We start from the raw sequence: 17,789 nt of genomic DNA, 5'->3' as shown, positions 1-17,789 counted from the left end.
ACATCTCTAAAGGCATCATTAACACTGAAAGATACATATTGTGGGGTATCAGATGCTGCCCTCTCGGGACATCTTTTTAGGTATGTTCAAAACACAATAAAGTTCATAGGGTAAAACATTTAATATTGTGTTTTTGTACTGTTTTCAATTTAATACAGCACAAAAAGAATAGCGAGTGCTTTACGTTAAGATTTGCAGGTCACATGTTGCTCCAACTTTTTTGGAATTGGGGTTTGTAAAATTACAATAATAACTTGAGACTTTTAAGGTCAGGAGTCAAATGATAACATAATAAAAAGCAAAAGTGGAACTTCACAACAGTTGGTGAACTTGTACTTTATGCAGCCACTAAACAAATGAATAATAAAAAAAACTAGTACATCATGTTTATTTGTCACCTTTGTTAAAAATAACAAGTCAAATTAGGATTTTAGGATACATCTTCCACCATCTGCTTCATGAAATGAGTCATCATGAAAAGTCACCCAATGAAACAGTAGGAAGTCCGTTTTCTGAACCATTCAAATGTGTTAAAACATCAGGTTTACATACATAAGTTGTGGTGAGAAACAACTTATTACCAGCGCTGTATCATCATCTTTCATCTTCTTTTCTGTCTCCAGCTTGCTGACAGTTCCTCTATTTCACTGCTCTTTTTAAACCCTATGCCTCATGCCCCAGTTAGTGGGCACATCTACACACAATTTGCATGATTATCTGCACTCTTTGTAAATCAGATGATAAATTCAGAGACATTGTGGGCTCATACTGTAGTCACATCAAGGCCCATGTTGCACTTTCACCTGACCCAGAGTGTTACAGTGTGAAGAGTCTTAAAGGGAACAGTGTGTTAGAGGGAATAAAGCATTAAGAAAGTAATGGAGTGTGAAAGGAATAGTTAAAATGAATAGATCATTAGATGGAATAGAGTGATTTTGTCACTCTGAACACCTCTGAAGTTCCCTCGTATGAGGTGATCACAGAGGTGATGATATTGCGCTGTTTGAAGTGGCCAAAGTGGCGGATCCTGTAAGTGCCCGGCTGTGCTGAGAGAGGGATGTGCCAGTCCACTGTGGCATTGCTCTGCCCACCAGACCCTTTCATCCAGTGAAATCTGGACACACACAAACACACATAACTCTAAGTCATAGTTAAGTACACTGATTAGTCACTTTTTTTAAACACCACTCACTGGACACTTCAAGTCCATCTACCTTATACAGATGTTTTGGGAGGCAGGGTCTCGAGAGGAAAAAAAAGGGTATGAAATTGAGCTTAACTTAACACATATTGTAATCACTCTTATCAAGACAGATAATCATGTTTTAGATACAACCAAAGCTAACCAAAGGTACTAACGTTTCTATCTATATGTGGATTTGAATCCCACATTATGTAACATGTGCTTTCTTAAAGAGATTATCAGTGTTTTATTAGTAATAATTGAGGCTACTGAGGAGAACCACAGGCAGTAAGTACTGCAACAGAGGGGGCATCCTCAGGGTACTGGATCTTGTAGAACCTGACCCACAAGATCTATTACTGGGACAAGACTTGATGAAACGTATCTCGAAAAATGGCATAATATTTTTTAAAATACAGTTATTATACACTCGAACCAAAAGGGCATTTGTACAGTCTGAGGACAAAGTGTCTGGGCTCAAACCCCCTCTGAGGACTATTTGTGCCCTTGCCTGACGTAACAGTTTGACTGCATAGGGTTTCTGACCACAGGGCTACTGATGATCAGCTGTTATTAATTGGGTGGTGGAATGTAAGAGGGAATAGTACGTTTAGCAGTGACACTTACAAAGTAATGGTGTGGTTTCGTATGTGATGGTGTTTTAGGGACAGTGGCGTTACTGGAGTTTTTACATGTCAGTGCCAATGCTAATTTAAGACAGGTCCACCACCCAAAAATATCCAACCGAGAGCGGAAGCTCTTTTAAGACTAACCATTTAAGACACATGCTTATATTAAAACTGACCACTGATAAAGGATGAAAGGATGATTTACATAAACCATGCATTAAACTTTGTCTGATGGTCTCTAACTGTACACCAGCAAGGTGGAGATACAAGGGTTTCTAATGAAGTGGATTTTGAGTGTATTTCACTATGGCAAGGCTGCCCAAAGTGGGGTCTACTGGCTAAAGTTGGCCAGTGCGGATGTTTGATTTGGTACACCAGGACCAACCCCAATTCCGCCTCCTCACCCAAAGAGAGAACAAACTATAAAAATATTTTTCAACTCAGAAATAACTCATTGTATTCTGTATTTTGAAGTATTTTAACAACAAAATAAAGTATAATGTTATAAAATACATAAAAAATTGAAGTCTACTTACCTTCTTTGTTTGTATACTGTTTTACCTTTATGGCCCTTTGGCCACAATCATTGTGGACCAACGTTTGGGCACTTTGCTCTAGTGCTCTTACCACTTAAACTTGACTCAGCTTTACAGAGGCAATGTCAACTGAGAGGAAGTGGGGACTTTATTTTTGGTAAGGTGAGAATACTGTGCTGTTTATTTAAGACTTGCTTATGTCGATATACCAAAGTCATATGCTTAACCTCAGTTCAGTTTGTTGGAAGAATACCATTAAATATGGCCGGGTAGACAGCCTTACAGACAGGATATCACAGATGAGTTACTCTTGGCCTTTTGTGAATATGACATAAATTTCGCCAGATTGTTGTGATCTCGAGATTCTATGTTTAACTGTGGTAAAATGATAAGTCATGATAAGGCCCTGACTCAGCCTCTGCCTTATCAATGAATGCACCTCCAGAGATAACTCAGTGTCAAAGACTGCCCCATAAGCACTCAGTATCTAGCTATGAAAGCCCTTTACACCGAGTCACTGCGCTGCTATCTCATAAATTTGCATAGACAGGTCTTTAAAAAAACATTATCAAATGGATGTGAAGATGAATGTGTGTATTGATGTCCCACCTGGTCTCCCACGATGCATCAGTATGAACGATGTCCCATGTGCTGGTGGTGTTGTGAAACTTCTCTACTGTAATGAAGGTCTTGTCCCTCTGCATCAGAAACAGCAAAGATTAGAAATTTGTACACGAGGCACAGTTTAAATACCCAAAGTGCAAAGAATTAAAGAAGAATTTCACTGATTTTTCAAAATTTCCAGATAATTCAGTTGCTGAAATGTAAACTAAGTCATTTGGAATATTTTTGATGTGGAATGGTGCATTATAGAGAAACTTATTGACTCAGTTTTCGTTACAGTGTTGGTGATAGGAACCAGGAGTCATGATGTCTAGAACAAAAATAAAGCCTTTTTTTGCTCTCTAAAATAACCAGTGAACCTACATGTCTCTTGTAGATTTTAAATGTAATATGTTTATAATGATAAATTTGACAAAAATGATCATTAAAAATGTTTTCTTTGGGTATTATTTTGACTTACAGTGCCCTGTATGTACTTCTCTGCCATTAATGGATTTTAAACAAATTACGTGGAAACAGTAGAATTCCCCTTTAACTATCATATAGCTCACCATGTCTCCAGAGTTTCTGGGGTTTCCAGCAACAAAAGTGACGGATGCAACCCCTCCCTGCACAAATATAACAGACCACAGCTTAACAGATCATTTTCATTAGCAACAGTAGCTCCATAATTTGGTTTGTTGAAATACTTACATCTTTCTTTTGTTAAAAGCAAAAGAAGTAGCATTGCTGAGTCAGCAGAGAAACACGCTAAACATTTCATTCTTATAGTGCTGCGAGTCACCCTGCAAAGCCTAAAAATTCATTTAAAAATCAAATCTGTGAGGTCAGGAGGACTCTGTCATACATCTTCATGAACTAGAAGAGACACAAGAGAAGGACTGACTTGATGGGCTGAATACCTAAGTGCTAGGGGGCATAGCACAGGGTGCTGGAATGAATGATAGTGTAGTGACAGCATAGTGGATAACACCATCATCCAGCACACAGAAGATCAAGGGTTCAATTTCTTGTCCTGAAGTAACTGTTATACCAATAACAGCCCTTGGGCTACACTCCTAGTGATACATTCACCCTACCATTGTAAGGTGCTAGCTAAACACGAAGAAAACCCCAGTTGCTCAGATTAATTCGCTGATGGGTTCACTTTATAACAATGCTCTTCCGTAAGTTGCATTCAACTACATAATTTCCCCAAACTGTCTGCTCTAAACCAGAGAAACCTGTCTTACTTACCACTTTATAAAGTGGATCAACTTGCTGTAAAACTTGGCCGAAGGTAGTGTTTTCTGGCTTTCTATCCACTGGTGGATCTGGCAGTAGAGAGAAGAGCTTACTGAAGAATGGAGGCTCAGGACCTTTCGGCAGCTCCCCGACATTACCCTGTTAGATATTTAGCAAATACATTACATTTGATAAAGCACTAAACACACTATTGCTGTTGCTGTGAACTAGCTTTCTGACCTCTAAACAACAGGCATTCAGGAGATTAGATAGGGGTCATCACCTGTGCAATGGCTCTGGCCAGGCCTCTAAAGTGCTGGATGTAGGCTGAGAGAGTATGAGGCCCATAGATGGTCGAAGCAGCTTCATATCGCTGCACCTATGAGTGAACAATACGCAGTCCGCACATATCTATGACTTTAAATCTTTCATCATGTATAATGAAGCAAGAATGAAACTACAGTAAATGACTCCATGCTTGTGTACCTGGTATTCTTCATAGGTAGTAATGTAGTGCGTGTAGACATTGCAAAGCCCAGCAACGACAACTTCAGTGTTGGTGAAAGCGTTTTGAGTTTCCAGCTCCTAAATGAACATAAAACATCATTGCCTGTCTTTCCACATGTTCAGAGTGAGTGTGCTACCACAAAGCTTGTGTCAGCTATCAGTTGTCACCCCATATTGTTACTACACTCTGAGCAGTATGGCTCTCCTAATATACAAATGTTGTTTTTTGAATATTGATATCGGATTGCCAGTGGCACACTGTAACTATTGAAGCTGGGCCTTCAGTTTCGCCACAAATGTCAAAATTTGATCTGAAGAGAGAAAAAAAACACCCCTATGATAATGTTAAAGTTTTTGTTTGGTTTGCCTTAAATGTCTCTTAGAACAAGCAGTGGTCAGTATCTAGTTACATGTACTCAGTTACATGGATTTAAGCAAAATTTTGATGAGTAATTTTTAATATTCTTACTTTTACTCAAGTGTATTTGTGAAAAAGGGACCTTTATTCAGTTACACTTTAGCCATTCACGCAGAGCTGCTCATTCTGTTTTTGTGTTTGATTTCTGAATTCTGTTCATGTTCAGAACCTGGACTGCTTTGCTCAGATCTCTCACTTGGTGAGCTTTAACATTTCAGTTTAAAAAGATCCCAAAAAGGGGCCCATATAAACTTCAGTTTCTGTGATGAGAGATGCTGGATATGCTAAGAAATTCCACTGCAGTTGTAGAGGGAACTCAGTACTTGACAAGTTGTTTTTGACAATATTTTTAACCCAAATTGTTTTTCGCTAGGCTATTTCTACTTCTGCTTCAGTCATTATTTCATTGAAGTACTACTTTCACTTGAGCATGGGTTTAGGTTACTTTACCAACCTATATTGTCCTTGATATCAATATCAGGAATGGTACAATTGAGCCTGAGGGCACAGCATTTTTTTTGACTAGTTGATTTATTCCATCTTTCAACCAATCAGAAATCAGACCCTGTATTTTCCATATACAGTGTCTCTTAAGTGTGAGTGCTGGAGGCATGTACAGTTCTCACCTGTTTGACAGCCTCTCTTATCCTTCTTCCTGACATAGTGCTACAAAAAACATGAAGAAGCCGCAGACTCAAAGCCTTGTATCTGATGAAAACTTAATTGAGGTTGTATTTTTCTAGTTGTTATTTATAACCTTGTTTCTAAAAAAGTTGGGACGCAGTGCAAAATGTAAATACAAACAGAATGCAATGAAGTGCAAATCATTTCAACAAATGTTAAAACTGAAAAAGTTTTTTTTTATTGTTTTTTGAAAAATATATCTCCCATTTTAGAATTTGATGCCAGCAATATGTTTCAAAAAGTTGGGATGGGGTAGCAAAAGTTGTGTAATCCAAAAAACATACCTGGTGGTTAATTTTCAACAGGTCAGTAACATGATTGGGTAAAAAAAGAGCATCTCAGAGAGGCGAGTCTTTCAGAAGTAAAGGTGGGAAGGGGTTCACCACTCTGTGAAAGACTGCACGAGCAGATAGTGCAACAATTCAAGAATAACGTTTCTCAAAGTGAAATAGTAAAGAACTTGAGGATTTCATCATCAACAGTACATAATATCATTATAAGCTTCAGAGAATCCAGAGAAATCTCTGTGTGTAAGGGACAAAGCCAAAACAAATACTGGCTGGCCGTGATCTTCGGGCCCTCAGGTGGCACTGCATAAAAAACAGACATGATTCTGTAGTGGAAAACAATACATGGGCTCAGGAACACTTCTAAAAACCACTGTCTGTGAAAACAGTTTGTCGCTGCATCCACAAGTTAAAACTCTAAAACACAAAGAAGAAACCATATATAGACAGGATCCAGAAACACCGTTGCCTTCTCTGGGCCCAAGCTCATTTAAGATGGACTGAGGCGAGGTGGAAAAGTGTCATGTGTTTCATTTCATTTGAAATTCTTTTTGGAAATCATAGACACTGTGTCCTCTGGGCTGAAGACCACCCGGCTTGTTATCAGTGCGCAGTTCAAAAGCCAGTAACCATGATGGTATGGGAGCATTTGTGCACCTTGCATGGGTGACTTGTACATCTGTAAAGGCACCATTAATGCTGAATGATATAGACAAGTTTTATGCAACATATGCTGCCATGCAGACAACATCTTTTTCAGGGAAGGCCTTGTTTATTTCAGCAAGACAATGACAAACCACATTCTGCATGTATTATAACAGCCTTGCTCTGTATTAAAAGAGTCCAGGTGCTAAGCTGGCCTGCCTGCAGTCCTGACCTGTCACCGATTGAAAAACATTTTGCGCATTATGAAATACAACAAAGGAGGCCCTGAACTGTTGAGCAGCTGAAATCCTATGTCAAGCAAGTATGGGCAAAACATTTCACTTTCAAAACTACAGCAATTGGTCTCCTCAGTTCCCAAACATTTACAGAGTGTTGTTAAAAGAAGAAGTAATGCAAGACAATGGTAAACATGCCCCCGTCCCAACATTTGATGTGTTGTCTTTGTACAATTTTAAATTAAATATAGGGTTTACATGCTTTGCGTATCATTGCATTCTATTTTTATTTACATTTTGCACAGCGTCCCAACTTTATATTGGTATTTAAGTCTAAAACTTGTTTTACTGTGAACTCACGTTACTTCTCCTGGAACTGCTACTATTGCCAGTGAGCCGATGGTAATAATCTGAACATCCACTATGGCTGGGTGCCATGGAAATGGCCAGTTCATCTAAAGATCCAACACACAAACACATAACAGTAGTAACAGCAAATAATTAGACATGGGAGGAGGGTACTAAGAGTGGTCTGGGCCTAAGAGCATTTGAAAGGCCTATGAAGTGGATTTTTAGTTGTAAAGGCATTTTGAACTCATGATGTAACTTAGCAGCAATTCCTTGGTTAGAATAAAATGTAGGAATACATTATTATTCAACTCTTTAAGAACCCAGAACTAAAGACCTTTATGGGAATACAATTCTGCAAATTTACAGGAAGGTAAGTAGAAGTCCCCTTATTTGGGTAACTGTGTGGAAAATAATCACAGTACACAGCTGAACCAGGTTTATGGGGGTGGGGGGTGGGAGGGAGTGGAAAAAACACAGTGATGCCATGTGAGTTGAGTCTTAATCTTTGTTGAATGAAATAACAAAATAAAGCAGAGTTCAGTGAATGATGTTATAGTAAACTACCATCTTTGATTTGGCCACAAAACTGCAATTAATCTAGCAAAGATCATAGAAATTGCAAATGTTATTCCTTTCTTCACACTTTACTTACACTCGACTTTACTGTCTAGAATGGCCACTAAGCTTCTTTTGAAGCTAATGAAGCCATTTCATGAAACGAGCAATTTTGTGTGATAAACAAGAGCTTTCTTGTGTTTTTTCCCAAGACCAAAGTAATTTTTAGCCTGAAACCTGACACTGTGGTTTTTTATGGTTTGTCTGAAATATATCAATAAATTAACAACAGTATTATTGTTATTATTATTATTATTATTATTATTATTATTATTATTATTTTAGTGGTAAATGAGTTTTTAGTGTCACTGGAGGCTGTTACCACGGCAACTTATCCATCACTGGGAACAGGCCTACCTGAATTCATTTATGGAAATCCATGACATGACCGGGACAGACTCAGGGTGACTTGATGTGAAATAATCCGTATAGATCTGTTCTTACCTCACCAGTGTTGAAGAGAATGGGTTTGGGGACATGGCAGTCCTGAGTTTCTTGGGAAGGAACACCAACCAGGGCATCCCTAATACCATCCCAGAATGGATCTCCTTCAACTGATGCTGTATTAAAGAAACACTGTCAGAGCAAGACGAACTTACAAAAATATGTATTTAAATCAGTCCAGTGATGTTGGCTGTTTAAGTACTGGACTGTATGCACAGGCTTCTTAATGAATTAGGGAGCATTAAGCTCACTCTCAAAAAGACACTTTCAGTTATAAAGAATGGTGGCCAGCCCGGGCAGCAGCATGTAGAGCAGTATAAGCTGTTTCTTGTGAATTTTAGCCATTGTTTCACTACACCAACACAACCTGAACAAATCGTGTAGCCTTAGCTTTCACACTTGCCTTGCGTGAAGTTCAGTGCTCCGCCTCCATCTGTTGTTCCCGCAGCAAAACTGTGGCCAAGTGCAGGTTTGCATGTCTTGGCCTGGTAGCAACAACTGGTTATCAATGCATACTAAAGTAAAAACTAGCTTTAACGTAAAGCTAATACTGTAAGGTATATACTGTATACTCATTTTTACTGAGTATAAGGTTTAAATGGTTTGCACATCATTGCATTCTGGTTTTATTTACATTTTGCACAGCATCCCAACTTTTTTGGAAATGGGGTTGTAATTACAGTACTGTGTAAATGTCCTAGGCATCTGAGAAAATGATACATAAAGCCTTTTGTCTGGAGAGTAAGCATTTACTTGTTCAAAAACACTAACGTTAGCATTAAATACAAAACACTAACGTTGAATAAATAACACAAGATTTCATGACTTAACAATTTCTAGGGAGCCCAGTTTTTATGGTTACCATGCAATACCTTGTTTATCTAGTCAGTCGTTTATTAAATTAAAGCAGGTGTGTCACTGATGGAAATTAATGAAATGTCTGCAGTCAAGAACCAAACACATACACTCTATGTGGAAATGTGTCTGCAGGTAGACTGTGGATATGTGATACAACATGTTATGATATAGTGTAAAGTGTGGACAATAGAAATTACAGAAAAGGTTTCAATGCCTGTTTCTACGATGTCCAGGACTTGGTGTGAACATTTGTGTCTGCAATGGTTACTCACGCTGTGGGTGGAGTTAAGCTGGACAGTGACGTCTGTCATGTTAACCCACTGATGAGCAGCGTAGACACTGCCATGCAGCTCCTGCTCAGCACTGCTATACAGCTCCTGCATGTCAGTACACTGTGTTAAGGAGCGTGGAGGACAAAGCTAAATACTACAGAAATTCTGTTGTAGGGGTATAAAAATGCATCAGTGCATCTTGATGCATTGATGTGTAAGTGCATATTTAAATGTATCTGTTTTAGAATGCGAGAATGTAACTAATTAAAAAAAATGTTTCATAAAGTATGCGCTAATCTGTGAAGTTTGAAATACTGGTTGGGTTTCCTCTTATTGAAATATGACATGTCTCGAAAAGAAAATGTGCTGAGAACATAAAGCTTATATCAAAATATATGTTAGTATATTTTCCTGTCAATTGAAATACAAGTGAGAATTAATACATATGCTGCTTTTCGAAACAATTCTGAATTGTAGCAAAATAACCTGATCAAATTAAAACACAGACAATTTTGTCGTTTCATAATGTATTAAATTGTTATGTGGTCAGAGATCTACTCCCATACCTTTGTCTTTCTGTAGATATTCTCTCCAATAATCCTGGTACTTTCAAACATGTCTTTACCCGGTCCGAAAGCAAGGCACATTTCATTCTGTAAAAACATGCAGAAAGACTGAGGCTTTATAAAAAGAGAAAATAAAGACTAGTAGACTTTTCTACTACTTTGTTGTTGACTGTGTGGAAGTAGAGATGCAATGCAGAGAACATTGTCCTTTTACTGTAAAGCTAAACCTTAACTTTAAAAGATTAGCATGTGGAGGATGACGATGCATAAACCTATGTACATCAACTCTCCAGGTACAGCTTAATATACATGCACAGATCACTGTCGTCCAATGGCAAAAAAATCACATCAACTGATCCAAAAAAATTTGATTCATTAAATCCTAGGAATGCAGTGATCCAGGTCAAATTTCAGAATAAATAAGACCAAAGGCATTCAGTAAACAAGTGTCAAGATTGGATTTGGCCCCATCATTTCATCCAGAGAGAAAAGAGAGGAGACATATGTCCACGGGGAGGGGCTTGGGAGGGCCTTAGGACCCAAGATACCCTCTATCCGTATATTGCAGTAACTCACCCCACCAATGGGACAGGAACTGTTGAGGTAGTCACACCTCTCTCCTGTGTTTATACAGTATGGACCTCGAGTGTTGGGTGACACGTCTCCACTGTTGGCAGAGGCCATTGCGGCTACAAATGGACCCTGAGCATGAAAAGACAATAAGACTGGGTGAAAATATAACATCACAATCATTAAAAATGTCTTTTATTATATATAAAATGCATCACAATGTTTTGTTTTGAGACTTAGGATCAATAAATTGGTCAAAATATACTAAAACAGTAGTTCCACATTTTAAAAAGGCTATGAAAACTACAAATCTAATGTAAAACTACAAAGTTAACAAAATGAACTACTTAAGAAGGAACGTTGAGGGAAGGAAGGAGTTGGTGACGATACTCACGATGCTCAGAAAAACATATTCTAACATAGTTTAACATATGGCCATATTGCTCAATCTTCAATAAAAGCTTTCCGAAATGACTACACATAAAAAGAACTCATCACCAAATCACTGAAAAGGAAAAGTAAAACTTTCTAAACAATAAAAGATTAAACAACAAGACATTATACCTTGCCAGATAAAGAGCCTGTGTTTTTGTCTTGCTCAAACAGATAGGCAGCGTAACCAAGGTTGTCTGAGCTCACCATTTGATTCGTCTCATGCATACTGACTGAATGAACAGCAAACGAGCTGAAAAGAGAAGTTGCAAAGCACATTTTAACTATAGTAAACCACAAAATGTTACATGTAAACAAATTCATTCAGGCCTAAAAATGGAGACGTCATAATGTAATCAAAAGACATCAAGTTGAATCAAATAATAAAATTAAATTAAGAATACCTGAGCATTCCCATCCCATCCCCATCCAAATCTGTGAACTTCAGGGTGACGACCTGCTTATCTGTGTCATATTTATACCTGAAGGGGAGTTCAGTTTGTATCAGACCAAACCTAATTAACATTTCATAACACAAACAGAAGTAATAGCAGCAGCAATATTATCTCCAAAGGGCAATTCGTTTAGAAAGAGCAAACAATGTAAAATCCAAAATGAACAATAAAAATCATCAATGTATATAGGCTGTACCTTTTCCTTTCCTCTTCAGGGTTGTTCATGTATGAATGTGGACTCCTGTTGCGGGTGTTATCTAGAAGCTCTCCTTTATTCATGAAGATTCTGCCAGGCCTCATATTCCTATGTGCCAAATCAATGCTCTGATGAAAGAGATTAAGACAGAAACGGTTATTAAGCAGAAACAAAGGGAATGAGAAAAATTACACTATTATTCATGACCATCTTGGCAATTTTGAAAGTTGATCTAGATCTGATTTTTCTATGTATTGTTGCCTTCACATATTGTATTATATTAGAAGGCTGAGCCATTTGTGCCCAAGGCTGACAAGCTTAGGTGTTGGACATTCACCTAACAGTTCAAGTTCAGCAGGTAACTGTCACAGAATATAAGAAATCTACTGGGGAGCTTCAAGTGAAAGTACTTTTGAAGTGAGAGCACAAAGGAAACCTCCCCTGTACAGGTTGCTCCTTATTGGAATATTTAAACCACTCATTTTAATTTTAATTAACGCTCTTTGTTTTGAGTATTTTGCAGATTTTGTTATGGCATGAATATTCTCGGGAACCCACCATAGTCAATGGTGGGCCTCGCTAACTTTTTTTGGGAGGTTGTGAATGCATTAGCAACAGCTGTTTTGAAGCAGTTGAGCAACTGTTTTGGACAGGAAGTGCAAGAAGAGCACTCATCAGTTCTTTTGATCATTTTCAGTCCAACTCTCAAAGAAGAAAAGCAGCTGTGTTCAAATCTGGAGTAGATTGTGATCCAAGTTCTTGACCGACTTGACCTGGTACAGCACCCATGGGAAATAAGCAGCTTCAGCATGGTCCATGTCCTGTTGGGAATAGTTGCATCCCATGGGGAGATACTAGAAGTCAGGCTGTCTCAATGCAATGAGATTGGAATTTTCTGAACATTCTAACATGGAATCTTGAGAAAATGAATTTTTCTGAACATTCCAATTTGGGAATTCAAATTTTCTCAACAGTCCAGTTTCGAATATTCAGAAAATTCCAATCTTCTCAACATTCAAAATTGGAATGTTGAGAAAATTTGAATTATTCTGAACATTTCTATGTCCTCAACATTCTAAATTGTAATGTTCAGAAAAATTCAAATTTTCTCAAAATTGCAAATTGGAATGAAGGAGGACATGCTTTCAGCAGGAAGGGAGCTGCAGGAGCCACTGTGCCCCAGAAAGACCCAGCTGAGACATGCATTTCCTGTCATCACTTGAGGCCCTGACAGTATTGGGCATTGAGCCCACTGGAAGGAAAATCACTTTCACAAACTTTCTTTTAGAGCAGTATAGAGGGTGGAGAGGCCAGAGTGATTCCTACACCAGAGCTTCTTCCACCACCATCAACACAGGCAGGATCCTCTTACTCATGGCTTGAGGATTAAGGAGTCTACTAGTCACCAAAACATCTATGCTTCCATTACAAAAGGCCTAGTAGGTTTGGGTCTTGCCAGCCCCCTCAAGAAGCCAGCAACTCTGGTTCTTGGTGCTCCTCTTTTAGAAAATCTATCACTGCTATGCTGATATATCCTCACTATTCCTTAACTGCCAGAAGTTTGGGATTTATTCATGAATAGAAATGTTCAGTGCCGTAATACTATGCACCTTTTTAGGTAGATTAGAAGGTTTAATTACATTAGTTTTATTAAAAGTTAAAGAAAATAAATCTAAATGTAAGATGCAAGATGTAGCGATTTGATGTAAAATGCTCTGTTCTAGAGAAACTTACTGAATCTATGTCCACTTGACAGTGGCTGAGATAGAAACCAGACATCTGAAGAGTTTGATGGCTCTAAAAGCTCCCCCACGGAAAGCTATTACATGAAATGTTTATGAATACAGTGCCTGATGATTTTAAGTGACCTTGTGTAGAGTTAAGAGACAAAGTAAATCATGGAAGAGGGGGTAGGCCCACTCCAAGCTTTGATTGGGATTAAATGATGCCAATGATTGAACCCATAGATTACAGAAAAAAGCATAACAACTTGCACTTTATTACTCAGACTTACAATCTCCTGCCTATTCAGACAGGTCATACCCTCACTATTCCCTTAGCAACCACAAGTCTGAGATTTTATTCATTAATAGAAATGTTCAGTACCATAGTACTATAAAACGTTGTTGTAATAAAACTTGTAATAAAACATCTTAGAGACAAGAACAAAGTTGATATGCACCTTCACAATTCCATTGACGATGGCTTGGATAGATGGCTTGATATACCCTTTACTGGTGATCATAAACAGAGTGTACTGGAAATATCCCGCCAGACCAGAATGTGTGTGTGTTCCACTCAGAACCACGTTGTCTTGCCTGTACAGATCTCCATATTTCAGCTCAAGCTCCTTCAGCACCTACAACAACCACAGCAGTGTAAGTTTTCAAAACTTCATTTCTAACACAGTAATAGTAGAGTTTTACTCACCTCTAGTCTCAGTCTTTGGGAGACCATGCCTATTTCTGCACTCACAAACACCACCCTCCTGCTGCTGTCGTCCACAATGAAGGCCCTACTGAACAAACGAGTGTGGATCCCTCCTGCTATCTGCTCCAGGTTGGCATAGCCCATCTTTTTCAAAGCAAAAATCAGAGAGCCCTATGAACTTTGATGGCCTGTTACATCACAGGACCAGTTTGTAAAGTAGTGGTCACCAACCCTCCTCCTGGAGATCTACCGTCCTGCAGGTTTCACCTCTAACCCGATTTTACCTCCTCATTCAACTATTCGAGGGCAATAATTGGTGGATCAGGTGGGTCAGCATTACCCAATTAGGGTAGCAAACTTTTTTTGTACAGTAGCAAAATCAAAAGAAAGATTTAATTTACTGTCACAGATAATAAATTAGGAAATGAAGAATCTTCAGGAAATGCAACTGTTTTATAATTGCAAACGCCTTCTCACCAGGGGTACGTCTCCCACTGGTCCAGTGCAGTCTGCTCGGCCTACTCCAATCAGATAGGGGTTCTCTGGAGGCTTTACTGAGGGAGTGGGTTCTTCTGGCTCCTCTGTTTACATGTCATTGAAGGTACACATATGGAATCCCAAGGCCAATGGAAGGTCAAATGAAATGGAAATAAATGTTACACATTTTCAACCTTTTATCTCTAACAGTTTCTCAATTTTTACATAATTTGAAAATGACTGTTTTATGATGTGTGAAAATGTTATGATGGATGAGACAACAGAAATGGTCCAACATTTCTCAGTATAAAATCTTTTCATATTAACTTACATTAACAAACATTAATTAACATAATTAATTAACATACATTAAAAATATTTTCTTCTGTATTGCTATAATTTTGGAGATACAACAGTGGCAAGATTAATGTCAATGCATTGGACCAATACCATATACATGACATACATGGTTTGATTAGTGAGAACAGAGAAAAAAAAAAGCAGTAGTGCCCATTTAAAAAGTACTACCAAATCCTATGAGTACAATAGTTTTAATTCAACATTTCACATATTGCGCTGCACTAAGTCAAACAGGACTAAAGATGTTCTCATGATATGACATAATTTATTGCAATAATGATATATATTGCAATGATACTATATTGACCACCCCTAGTTACAGCTATGTTTGACACATTCTGATATGTATATATGATAAAGATAATCTAGGAGCAGTTTAAATATGGGTAATGGGTCAAGATATGGCAATAATATGGCAACAAGTTATACTTACACAAAAAAATGCACGCTAATTTTCATGTTTTTACTATTTACTAAATTAGTAATTGCAACAGTAAAAGGATGGTAATAAAATGGTAAAATAATGGTAACAAGCTGTGCTAGTCTAAAAACTACATGCTAATTGTTTAGTTGTTCATAAATAATAAGTTAAGATAAAGGAAGATAAACATGTTGTATAAAGATGTGTGATGTGAGTTTTTTTAATCGCTCAACTTATTTCTGAGCCTTTTGCCAGATCTATACTTCATAATAGAGTAACAATATTTTAAATGTGCCAGTTCAGTCAATTTGGCTGGCACGAAACAAAGGCTACACGTTAAGAGCATGAGTCATTACGTGTGTGCGAATTGAGGTTGATGGCTAAGACTGTGATGAGTCCCACTGTGATTCCAGTCATCAGCAGGAACAGAACCATGAACAGAAGCTCCAGGCTACTGAGACCACAGCAAACAGCCTTACGAGCCATGCTTCTGCACAGAAACACAGAAAAGCTACTCAAGGACTAGAATTATGACATAGCTAGAACCTAAAATTTGATTTTATCAGAATTTAGCACACCTCTTTTCTTGATACTAAAACATTAGGCAAACCAGTGATGCAGTGCTGCAAATTACAAATGTAATTATTTCATGTGACATAAATAAAAGACTTAAATAAAAAGATCTAAACATCTACATATCTATATTTGTACTGTGAGATTGAACTGAAACAGAATGGAAGTAAGAAACTTACACCATCTATTAAAAAAAACAAAAAACAAAACAAAACAAAAAAAAACATATGCAGCGCTACTTACATTTAGTGGCCAAGCTCTGTGACAAAATCAATATCTCCTGTTCAGGAACACAAATGGATCTGGACTCAGCAGAAAGAAACACTTCCAAGGACAAAGATTGCTTGGTCTTGCATTGTTTTACAAGCAATGATCAGTTCTTTTATAACATACACCACTAAACACCTTTCCTTGTCAATGGGGAGATTAGTTGCGTAACTATTAAGATAACATATAACTTCCCAAAGGTCAAATCCGTTCAACAGTGATGTGTTAAAAACATTTATTCGAAGGGACCACAAAACAGAAATAACTCACACAAAAAAATACACTACACACTGCTTTCTGTTCTATATATAAACTAGAACAATGAAGTCAAAAATATTGTTTTTCTGCAGTATACTTCATTGCATTGAAAATAAAAAGATGAATTAGAGGCAAACGCAATTGTGGAGCATATGTTTAATACTATTTAGGAATCATTGCATAGTTTATGTCCAAACACCCTATTTTTTGGCCAGTATAAGTAATTGGAGAGCTGGCTGAACTTGTTTAATTGGTAAAATACATCTGACTTTTATCTTTCACTCATCTTCGTGAAACCAGAATCAGCCATTGGGCAGAAGGCAGGATACACACTGGACAGGTCGCCAGTCCATTGCAGGGCACAAAGACAGACATATACATTCACTCACAACTATGGCCAATTTAGCATGTCCAATTGGCCTGACTGCATGTGTTTGGACTGTGGGAGTAAACCTACACAGACATAGTGGGAACATGCAAACTCCACACAGACAGAAAGGACCCTGGTCGCCCGGCCAGGAATCGAACCCAGGCCCTTTTTGCTACTGCGCCACTGTAAGAAAAAAGTAAAACTTCAGAATAACTCACATAAAAAGTGACATTTTATAGAGTCATATGTCATTATATATATATATACATATATACACACATACATACATATATACACACACACACACACACACACACACACACACACACACACACACACACAAACAATACTATGAATATATATATTTCATGGCATTTGACTGAGGGTGCTCAAATGTTTCATTCAAGTATGATCAGACAAAAAATTGGTAAATAAATTAAATATAAACAGTAAAATGAAAATCAGAAAAAACACTTCAAACATAATTCTGTGCTAATGGTTGTCATTTAATTGTCAAAAAAGAAGGACAAACTATTAAAGTTTAGCAGCTTTTTTTTCATTGGATAGATTACAGAACAACTCAAATGCTATTGACTTGTGAGTCCTAATCTTGCTTGTTAAGCATACAGGACAACACAGTAGAACAAAACCTCTCCAAACAATCACTGCACACAGACACTGAAAAACTCTCCTGCCCAACGACCCGGAGTTAAGGCAGACCCAAAGACACAGGCCTAGACAAAAACAGCACAACACAAAAAATGAACCGGACACAAAATTGTTTTTTGTGTTCCACTGCATGGAATACTTACAATGAAACTCAGTAATAAATAAACTCAGTACAAATTAAACAAACAACAAATGATTACAGACATTTGAGTTAGCTTTGTGGCCATCACTG

The 17,789-nt window shown here is 37.8% G+C and overlaps 1 protein-coding gene across 1 annotated transcript; it reads right to left on the bottom strand.

Annotated features, from left to right (window-relative positions):
* Positions 1-319: 319 nt before the first annotated feature.
* Positions 320-16,385, bottom strand: asah2 (N-acylsphingosine amidohydrolase 2). Its single transcript, XM_036572194.1, has 21 exons — positions 16,237-16,385; positions 15,777-15,910; positions 14,640-14,743; positions 14,163-14,306; positions 13,915-14,091; positions 11,733-11,860; positions 11,486-11,563; positions 11,214-11,334; positions 10,656-10,781; positions 10,080-10,166; positions 9,514-9,618; positions 8,787-8,868; positions 8,384-8,499; positions 7,334-7,428; positions 5,748-5,787; positions 4,683-4,781; positions 4,480-4,575; positions 4,209-4,355; positions 3,524-3,580; positions 2,958-3,046; positions 320-1,114 (listed from the first exon to the last, which is right to left on the bottom strand). The coding sequence occupies exons 2-21, from the start codon at positions 15,904-15,906 to the stop codon at positions 916-918; spliced, it is 2,220 nt and encodes a 739-aa protein (XP_036428087.1). The 5' UTR covers positions 15,907-15,910; positions 16,237-16,385; the 3' UTR covers positions 320-915.
* Between the last annotated feature and the right edge of the window lie 1,404 nt (positions 16,386-17,789).

Source organism: Colossoma macropomum, unplaced genomic scaffold (genome assembly GCF_904425465.1).
Source record: "Colossoma macropomum unplaced genomic scaffold, Colossoma_macropomum, whole genome shotgun sequence".
In the NCBI taxonomy this organism is placed as follows: Eukaryota; Metazoa; Chordata; class Actinopteri; order Characiformes; family Serrasalmidae; genus Colossoma; species Colossoma macropomum.
This window is presented reverse-complemented; position numbering and strand designations above follow the sequence as displayed.

Excerpts from the sequence above, each read along its gene's own strand:
- asah2 (XM_036572194.1), bottom strand. The coding sequence starts at position 15,906 with ATGGCTCGTAAGGCTGTTTGCTGTGGTCTCAGTAGCCTGGAGCTTCTG. Across the intron at positions 14,307-14,639 it reads CAGTGGGAGACGTACCCCTG|ATGGGCTATGCCAACCTGGA; the intron begins GTGAGAAGGCGT and ends GCTTTGAAAAAG. Across the intron at positions 10,782-11,213 it reads CAGGCTCTTTATCTGGCAAG|GGTCCATTTGTAGCCGCAAT; the intron begins GTATAATGTCTT and ends TTTCATGCTCAG.